At 42.9% G+C, this 10,682-nt stretch overlaps 1 protein-coding gene across 1 annotated transcript; it reads left to right on the forward strand.

The window, feature by feature from the left end:
* Positions 1 to 673: 673 nt before the first annotated feature.
* Positions 674 to 8,852, forward strand: neurl1b (neuralized E3 ubiquitin protein ligase 1B; the record flags this gene model as incomplete). Its single annotated transcript, XM_025008150.1, is given in 5 exon segments — positions 674 to 918; positions 1,291 to 1,624; positions 3,545 to 4,270; positions 6,301 to 6,426; positions 6,692 to 8,852. Coding segments are annotated over 5 exon segments (1,679 nt in total), but the record flags the coding sequence as incomplete, so codon positions are not given.
* Positions 8,853 to 10,682: the final 1,830 nt, after the last annotated feature.

A 10,682-nucleotide genomic window follows, 5' to 3' on the forward strand; every position in this document is an offset into this window, starting at 1 on the left:
GAATCCTGCACGCCGTTCGTCTGTTTTGTACTGCTGCACTGGGAGATTCTTCTCCTAAAGTAGGACACTGACTCCTCCTGCGAAGATGAGATCGAAGATTAGGCCTTTTATTGGGGTGTTTGGAAAGCGACGAGGCCCTGTGTGATTCATTTTCCACATTTTTTGAAGATAACTGGAGGAATCAAAGGAGCTATTCAGGGTTTGTTTATGCTGTAGGCCAGGGCTGTGTAAATATGATGGAGACTTATCATGTCTCTTGTAAACCCTACTTTGTTTTTGTTTTGTCTTTTCTCTCCTGTGTTCTGGCACTGATATTAGCGTGAGTGAAAGGTACATTTTGGTTGAGGTCCATTCGATTTTGGTTTGAACGTGGAAGTTGCAAAAGGTCTAACTCAGGAGCATTAACTGTTTTTTAATGTAAGTGAGGGTTTTGTCCTCAGTGAGGTTATTTAATGTGCATATTGAGAGGAGTCGGGGAGGGGCGTCATAATATTTATGAAACGGGAGGCGCATGAGACTGTGGGCTCCGTTTATAGATGATCACCTACAAGGATCTTATTGTGCGCTGCTGATTTTATCTCTCACAGCCGATGTCACGAACATTGATGGGTCATATAAAACCATGTTCCACATTCTGACCCCCCTCCCCTCCCCCATGTTTCCCCGCCCACAGATGTGACTCTACAACACCGCCCGGTGACCAGCAGGCAGTACTACACCCTGCCTAACAACGGGGCAGGTGTGGAGAGGAGAACATCCGCTCCCCCGGTCAACATCAACTTGGAGTCGCCCCATTTTCACCCGCACGCCAAGGGCAAGAACATCCGGCTGGACGGACAGCTCCGCCGTGCCACTCGCAAGAACAGCTTCTGTAATGGCATCACATTCACCCATCGGCCCGTTCACCTTTACGAAAAGGTTTGTTTCATTTTACCATGTCATTTAAAGAGATACTCATATGAGTAATAAAGATCAGACATTTTGAAGTGGGATTCTGTAGAAAGGATATTACAGTTGGTGTCTTACCTGTTGCAGATAGCTCTTTCTTTAGTTTGGAGGAATTGTTTAATTCTGACAGGACTAAGCTAGCTAACGGCTCTCAGTGGTCTCAAAACAACTTAAATCTCAAAATTTTCTCATTTTGCATTACACATTTATTGAATGAGGTCTTTCAAACAGCTATCTACTGTAAAACATGTAAGGTGTTTATGGTTTATGACCTTTCTATAGAACGCCACTTCAAAAGATCTGAACTGTCCCTTTAAGGTTACACTAATGTCATTAATGCAGGTGCGACTGCGCCTGACTGGCGTTCACACTGGCTGGAGTGGAGCCCTGCGCTTCGGGTTTACCAGTTTGGATCCCAGCGAGCTGGGGGCCGCTGACATCCCCAAGTATGCCTGCCCAGACCTGGTGACACGGCCCGGTTACTGGGCCAAGGCCCTGCCCGAGAGGCTGGCCTCGAAGGATAACGTGTTGTCCTTCTGGGCCGACCGCCACGGAAGGGTTTTCTACAGCATCAACAACGGCGAGCCCATCCTCTTCCACTGTGGCCTCAGCATCGGCTGTCCACTCTGGGCCATCATAGACATCTACGGCATCACTCAGGAGGTCTCTCTGCTGGGTGAGAAATTTATTCAGCTGTTTTTTTCGGGGTTTTTTGTCTTCTTTGGACTGCAACCAAGCTGGCTTTTGTGTTTAGACCATATGCTTGACAAACTTCAGCGACACATTTTTTTTTTACAGCAGTAATAAAATCAGAACTAAAGCAAGCAGCACTAAAGACCAATTTGGAGGGAATGGTGCCTGGGATGGCTCGGTGATGGACGATCTGTGTGTCGAAACCAATCTGTGTTTGTCTAAAGAAAAACAAACAAAGCCTTTTTTTCATTTAATGACTATCAGAAAGGAACATCAGATGTCAAACAGTCTGTTCCCCCTGATCCTTTCCAACCACTCCTTATTTACTGCTCTCTAAGTACCCTTTTCCTTCATTTTGCCACTTTCTACCTTCGCTCTGGCTTTGTTCCCATTGCCCTCTCTCATATGCGTCGGGTGTGTTTATCCACCGTCTGACAGCAGCTGGATAGCCATGTTTGGTCAGGGAGGCTGATCCCAGGAGTTTTAGCGAGGGGCCAACGCACTCAACTGTTGCAGCATCTCTAGAAATAGTGGTAAAGGAATGCATCATAAGTCAAAAGGGGGACCACTAGTGCCAGGCCTGTTTATTTCAGCCGCTAAAGAAATGGCACTGTGCTGCGAATCCTCTGCATGTGTGCAGTTCAGAGAACTCGCCTGAGTAAGTTCCATATTGTGGTAAAGATCAGTAAACCTCTGGCTCACAATGCTTATTTGTGCTTAAAATGGAAGGTTTATTTGACTCAAACCACAAACATCACAACAAGAGCGACCTACGGAGGCCTCAAAGTGCCGATAATTATTCTAGCCTGTTTAATCTCTACTGCCTGTGATACGTTTGAGTAAGAAAAATAAACATTCCTAGTAGTGGATTTGAAGCAAACTGAGTCCACGGCAACACATCCTGTATTCACAGGAGAAATTGCCACCATGTTTGATGGTTGGTCTTTAAGTGTAGGCTCCTGTCCTCCGACTCGTGTCATGAAATTCACCGGAATAGTTTTCAAGGGTGCCAATACATACGTTTTGAAGCACAATTATTACTATCTCATTCCACAGCTTTGAAATAAAACACGCAGATTCTACATCATAACATGCGGTTTGACTCGGTAACAGTGTGCCACGACTTTTTGTATTGTTGCGTCGTACAGCGTAGACAAAATCTGCAAAAACTGTGTGAAAACAAACAAGGGTGATTAATGGGGTCTGGGCAAAACGCTTGAGAAAAGCCTAGTCCTCTTTGGACCTCTACAGCTCAGGCATACTTTACAGGAGAAGTATCATTCAAAGTTTAAACAGGTCACAGAAAGTGGTGGTTTACATGTCTGAAGTGACATTTAGCTATCTTTTATAGTTTTTACACTATCACAGCTTAAGTTTGATGACTTTTGGAGATTTTTCTAAATGTCAAAACCTTTGCAAACAAACTCTTCTTACTCCAGCATCCTTTTCGGTACACATATAAATTAATTATACATGAAAACAAAGGGATTTTTGTGTTTTTTCACTCAGTGTGTTTCTCACTGCTATAGGACTTTAGGTTTTCTCTCAAAGCTGCGCCGAGTACAGAGAGCGCACACCTAAGCTTCCACTACATTTTAGCTCACAATATTCTCAGAACTGGATGGGAGGTTTTTATTTAATATGTCCTACATAAAACACTGTAAAAACATTAAAAAATCACATGTATGACCATCAGTGTCTTCTGATGCTCATGGAAGAAATTAAAAAAAAAAAAAAGACTTGTGGTTTTTGCACAGCAACTGTTTGTTATAGGCTTACTTTTCAGTCTTCCTTTTTTGTCATCCTCTCATTAGTAAGGGACTCACAAGTGCAGTTAGAAAAGAGATGACTTGGAACAGTTTCTATGATGATGCTGAAACCCTGTCCTTGTTGTTGCTCACAGACAGCACGTTTGCTGAGAGCGTGGGCTCCAGCTGCCTGAGCGCGGCCCGTCTGAGTGCCTACCTGCCCCAGAGCAGCCATGACTCTGCCAATTACAGCAACAACCAGCTGGAGAACAACCAGGCTGCTGCTGCCAAGATGGCCAACCTGCATCTCAGCAGCTACTCTCAGATCATCCCCTGCTGCTCTTCGTCCCCAACATCATCGTCCTCCGTCTCCACCTCAGTGCCCCGGGTGGTCCGGGGCCTGCCCTCCCTGCTGGACAACGACTTGCACTTTCACCCCGTCCGTGGCTCTGACGTGATCCTCTCCGCCGACCGCTCGGCCGCCTGCATCCACTTTCTGGACAGCAGTCGGACTCTGGTGTTCAGCGACCGGCCGCTGCACCTGGGGGAGACTTTGTACGTGGAGGTGGGCCACCTGGGCCTGCCTTACTTCGGGGCGCTGTCGTTCGGCTTGACGTCCTGTGACCCGGCTTGTCTGCACGCCGCCGACCTGCCAGCCGACCCCGAAGTCCTCCTGGACCGGAAGGAGTACTGGGTGGTGCACCGGGGCTTCCCCATGCCCTGTTCTGGAGACGTCCTCAGCTTCAGCCTGCTGCCCAGCGGAGAGGTGCACCACGGGGTGAACGGGGCGGGACGGGGTCGGCTGCTCTGCGTGGACTCCTCTCAGGTTCTGTGGGCCTTCTTCACCCTGCACGGCGTCGTCAACAGACTCAGGATACTCGGTAAGTGTCTGCAGAGCAACAGTAGTTGATAGATTTGTGCAGTTTCTTGTAATTAAATTTTTATCATTTTGAAAAATACTCAAAAACCATAAAAGGTTTAAGTGAAAGTCTTGTCTGTTGTGGCTGATTCAAGAAGAGCTTCAAAGTCACAGGATGTAGTTCACACTTTTCAATATCCTTTATGCTTTATATTCATTATCTCAAACAGCAGAAAACAAAGTCACAACTGTTTGCTGTGCAGTGAACTGTAAACGATCGTTGGTTCCTTGTTTACTCTCTGGCACCAGAGATTTTGTATCTGCAGTTTCATCCTTGAAAACTGATTGGACAAATGTGCTCAAATACAGTACATTGAAAGTATATTTGCTTAGAAGGTCCCCTTCTGCCTTGTAAAACGTGAACCGAAAGAATTTCTTCTACAAGAACCTTGTGGCGTTTACCAACAGGGTCAAGAAAACGAGGTCAGGAAAGGACAATTGGAGGAAGCGTTGCGAATATTCAACTGTAATCCAGTCCATCGGAGCCAGAGATGTTGTGAAACCAGCTTTGTCCATCATTTGGGCAGACAATGGCTCTAACCAAAATATAAATGTTTAGATTGCATCATGGGTAATGTTGAATTTATGTTTTGACAAGAAGAAGAATTTTCAACTTTGAGTGCTGCCTTAACCATGTTTGTTGTTGTAACTGTTCGTAAGATTAAATCTGGGCTGGACCTTTTAAATATGAACTAACAGCTGTTGGCTGCAGAATATTTATTGAACAGAATAAAAGCTGCATCAATCATCGTATTCAGCTCTGTGCCACAAAACAATTAAAAGGCCCGGCATTTCTTGAAAGAATGCAGATGGCCTGCTACCTTTCACGCCAGACTTTCAAACTAAAACCGTCTTTTTTTCTTCCAAAATGATCAAATTAATTTATACTTTTGTGATCTGTTAGCACTTGGAGTATGAGTTGGGGATCACTCTTAGCTACTACCATACCCAAATGTAGCTGTAAAAATGACTGAGTCATAGCCATTTGTGTGTATGCTAAAGTTGATTGGCTGTGTCGGCCATCTTGAATGGGGTTGACTCCAAAAGGAAATCAGGTGTGCATCCAGCGATTACTTTCTGAGAGCTTCATTAAAAAAATATATAATTTTTAATATATAAACCAAAAATACTTACTCGTTTTGTAAGATAATTCCCAACAAACATTGACATTCTCAAAAGGTGCTTTATTTGAGAACTCTGATAGCTTATAAACTGACATTCATGACCATTTCTGGATTGTCCCTCGTCTGCAGCTCTCCTCACACGTTTTGCAGACACAAAGTGTTTGTCGATGGATGACTTGTGTTTATGTTCGATGATTACACTGGAAACTGGTTTGCTCGGTCCTTTGCTGAAATCTTTGTGGGCAAATGTGAAGCATTAGCGCACATTTTCACTTCGGTCGCTGCTCCTGCACGCTCCTGCACGCTCCTGGCATTCTGATGTTAACAGGATGTGACGTCATGCGTCTTCTTCGTGAGTTATTTGGGGTTGTTTTGTATTCCACACTACACAAACCCACAAAGAAGAGACTAGACCGCAGAAACACTTTAGAAACAATTAATATTGGATTAAAGTTGCGGCATTTTGGGTTGCAAAAAGTTGCGATTTCGCTGGGTTTGCTTGATTTTGCGTTAATAGTTGCGATAGCAACATCGCAACATCCTGGAGGGTCTGAATAATGCATGACACTGTACATAACGATATTTTCAAGGTTTGACAAAATGGCTGTAACTCTGTCTTATGTCAACCTAGGCTGATTTTAATGTTAAATCATGTATCTCGCTTTGAGAGTTCATTCTTTTGTGATTTGGTTCTGAATAACCAAACTGAATTGAACATAATCTGACAGGAGCTTTGCTTTGCTTTCAGACAGTCGGCACAATTAAAAATATCCTCTTTCTGAACCTCTCTTTTAATGGCACATAATGAGTTTTCATTGTCTGGAGGTTGTGATGTGTGTTGTGCTGTTTTGTTTGGTCTGTCACACAGGAACACAGCAGTCCAGTCCTCCCTGCACATCCCCCACAGCCTCTCAGAGCAGCAGCCCAGATGACAGTGACTCAGACCTGGCGTTCAGCGTCAACAGATCCTCCTCTGCCTCTGAATCCTCTCTGGGTAAGTTGCCAAACGTTGACAGCAATCCTAATGCTACACTGGATATAGAAACCCCCTTGAGAGCACAGCGGCAGGGCTGAGCAGTTCTGTTTTTGATGTGGCGGTAATAGATCTTTTGGGGGGGTAAATTACATTTTTAAGCAGTAGTGTTAATGTAAACGAGAACTAATCCTCCCGCAGTGAGAAAAAGACAAATTTCATGCATGTAAGTCCACGTCCGCTCCACTTTAAGACCCTCTCATTTGTTTACTTGCCTCTCCTCCAGTGACGGCTCCCAGCTCCCCCCTCAGCCCCCCCACCTCTCCCCAGCTTCCTGTCTCCGAGCTGCCCCCTGCTGGCAAAAACGGAGAGTGCACCATCTGCTTCGATCAAGAGGTGGACACGGTCATCTACACCTGTGGACACATGTGCCTGTGCAACGACTGCGGGCTGAAGCTCAAGAGACAGATCAATGCGTGCTGCCCGATATGCAGGAGGCCCATCAAGGATGTGATCAAAACATATCGGCCATGATGGATCTGTTTCTTTACCTCCTGTTGACTCTTCTCAGGCCTGGCCGGACAACAGTTCTGACCCCAACCAGAGATAAGCCACTCTAGAACATCCTTGTGCCTCTTTGATGTCCATTTCAGATGGAACAATACAATCTGGAGACAGAGTGGACTCTTCAAACACAGAATTATGATGAAGTTTATTCGAACAAGTGGACTCCATACCTGTACTTTGGCACGAAAATAAGTGATAAACATGGGCTCCTTTTTTTAAAATAAAAATCCAAGCGATGTTTGTAATCTCACATCTATCTGTTGAGCAGAATGATCTGCTGTGATTACGCTCACTGACAAAAATGTTAAGCACCCAGATGAGGCGGTGGAAATAAAACGAAATAACAAGCTGGCAGTACGAGCACACTGCTGGTCCCGTGTCACCCCTTCAGACCTGGATATGAGCAGCGATTCAATGTGAAATAGAGCCATACAGCTGTTATCAGCTGCAGAACGTCAGCTCACAGTAACTGGACCTGGAGATTCAGCAGATCCAGTAGGGAGTTGATGTTCGAGATGATCCCACACACGTTTGTTTGGGGAGATATCGGGGACCTGGCTGACCTCGGGAAGACCTCAACATGAACAAGGCAGCCCATAGACACATGCCACATGTGGACAGTCGTCTTGATGAAAGACTGTACCAGGGTGTTGTGTTAGGAGGGGTAAGACATGCAGATGCAAGATAACATGTGACATGGAGGTGGGTATAATAGTCATCCATGGTATTTCAGAACCATGAACATGATACAACCCCACTCGTCATCAGTCCTTTGTGCCTCCAGGATCCAGCACAACTCCAGATGTTCCCATCTTTACTCTGCCTAGATGGTGAGCCTGCTGTCCAGCTGATCACGGAGCGGAACGACACAGAGTGTTGTAAAGAGTTCGATACCTGTGTCCGATAGATGTCAAGGAGTTCTGTAATGCTTGTCGCACAAGACAACAATCCTTCATTGGTGTGGTCTGTCTTGGGTAGCTAATACCTGCACGATATGTGTGGGTGCCTTCAGGTACCCATTGGCTCTAACATTGGGCTGCTGTATGCCCCACATACAGAGTAATTACACAATAAACTACCTGGCCTCATGCAAACTCTCAAGGCAACCCTTTGTGTCTTGGCTGACTCTGGTATCAGATCTAGACAAATCAAACCCTTTACCTGCCCATCTTTGTACCACATGCACCGAAAAACTTCTAAACTGGACTATTCCTTCTGGGCGCTTAACTCATTGTCTTATCGGTGAGTGTATTTTGTTCTCATTGTTCAATTTTTTTTTCCTTGAGCAGAATATGCAGATCATTGTTTGTGACTTTTAGTGCCTTAGATTGTTGTTACATAAAAAAATTATGCTAGTTATCCTGGCAATATTTACTTAGAGTTCTCTGCAAGAAAAGACACACACAGAGCGATTTTAAGCAACAAAGGTTGTAACTGCAGGTAGACGGAAGGTCCTGGCTGTGTGTAAGTGTGTCTAAAGCCATACTTTAAGAACGGCGTGTTTGGTAAAGAATCTGGTTTTGCACATTGATAGAGTTGTAAATGTGGTCTCAATAAAGTGTATGTCTAATTTTCATGAAACAACAACACTGATTTAAAGGACATCTTGAAAAGCACAATATCTTTAAAATAACCCATACCCTAAAGAACGTTCAATTTATTAAGTGTGCACCGTGATGTAAACATTGTAAAAATGTGTTTGCTGTTTATTGAGAAAAATTTTACATTGATTTCAGCTAAAGTCACTCATTGTATAGTATATATTATGTGAATCAAAATATTTTTTGGAATAATAGAGCTTTGCTAATTTGTACTTTTCTTTTTGTCTTTATAACATTTGAATAAATTATCTTTTGGAAAGTCAGCAACTCCTGACAAAACAAGTGCTTTCCTTTTTTTGTTCATCTTGTGAATAGAAGGTGCAACACTCCAGAAAAGATCATTAACTCAGCTCGCTTTTGTCTAAGGCAAGACTGGGGAGATTCACACGACTGTACACTGGATATTTATTAAATATAGATATAGTTTGCACCTCCCATCCAAACCCAAACTTCATTTTTTCTATGTGAAATCAAATAATGTCAGTTTTTCAGATAAAACAACATACAGTAAAAGCCTATTTTGTGCATGCCCACTATTTGTGAGTTTAGACACCAAAACAACAGAGGAGCTTTTTTTTATCATTTTTTTCCACATCTGTCTTGCTTTATCCTGATCATGTCACCACTGTGTGTTGAACTAAGAGGAAATTGTCAACTGTATAAAAACAAAAACACAAGCCACATTTGTTTATGGAGATTTGTCAAGTTGATGCTTTAGACAAGCTAAGAAGCTTCTTCCTCTGTCTTTCATTATGATGTTAATAGGGACTTTCTCGCCACCTAATGGTGCAACATCTAATTGTTTCTGTTTGAATGTGTGGACCAAAGGCTGTAAAAAAGTAAACCTTGGAACAGAACCCAGAAGATGAAGCTGGAACTGGAACAGCTTCCCTGTAGTTTGGTTCCGGTATAAGTTTTAAGTTTTCCTTTCCCTTTATGTAAACAAAAATATACCTCAGAAAAAGGTTTTCAGGGGTCGACTCTTGTTATTTCATGCAGCTCTTATCTTGTTGTTGTATGTTCAAATATTAGTTTTTATAAAAGATTTAGCTGTAATTAGTTATTTCATGCTTAAAATAAAGGCCATATGTCACCACGATTGTTTAGGGGAAAAGTAGGCGGGACTTAAAGCTGCACATCTTTAGTGCACGGACGCTGGTTCCAAAAATACAACGTGGCAGCTTCTGTAAAACTGTTCCTGCTGGCTTCAGTTCCCAACTACGAGACAAGGTGGTGGCATTTTGTGTATATATGGTGTGTGTTTCTTTCTTTAATAGATCAGGAGTAATGTAGAACAGGCCTAACACAGACACATAGATTAGAAATCCTCAGAAATTTAGCCATTTTTGTAACATGACAAATACAAATAAACAGTAATATTTCTAAAACTACTTTTCAATCATTTTAAGCAATAAGCTGGTGAAAAATTGTATGGCAATATATTGGTGTAGATTCTGAGTCCAGGCACCTTTTTATTCAGGATATGGAAAAGGGTGACAGTGAAAAAAAGTAATTTTTCATTTTATCTTTACATCTGAATTTCTTCTGTTATGACCTAAGCATCATGAGTGCTGTCAGTCTAGTTGATCTAATGGTTCACCAAGGCTCTTTCATAAGAGGCTTTCTTGACATTAATATAGTAATTACAGGCCTGAACTCAAAAGGATGACAGTTTTTCTTTTTGTGTGTCAAGGCTGTGCCGATATGACGGTTTGGCTGCTTGAAAAGAAGCTAAAGTAAAAGCAGGTATTTCAAGGTCTTTGCGTTTCTGCTGACATGTGACACATCGAACTAATCAGATATGTTATTTTCAGAAGTGACAAGTGAATAAGAACATAAATGGAATCATAATTACATTTAATAAGGCTCATAGCAGGGCGTTCAAATGTGCTGCCTTAGAATACATTCATAAAACTTTGAAACACGTTAAATCTGCATTCATTCTGATAGCCAGGAGGAGGCGCTCCTGTGGATAAAAACACATCAGGACAAAGTCCAAAAAAAAAAAACTGCTTCACTGTGTCCACTTTGATCCCAAGGGTGACAGATTTATTTGTCCACAGTATATATATATATATATATATATATATATTGGGGACCCCTTATTTA

Source organism: Kryptolebias marmoratus, linkage group LG9 (assembly GCF_001649575.2).
Source record: "Kryptolebias marmoratus isolate JLee-2015 linkage group LG9, ASM164957v2, whole genome shotgun sequence".
Taxonomy (NCBI): domain Eukaryota; kingdom Metazoa; phylum Chordata; class Actinopteri; order Cyprinodontiformes; family Rivulidae; genus Kryptolebias; species Kryptolebias marmoratus.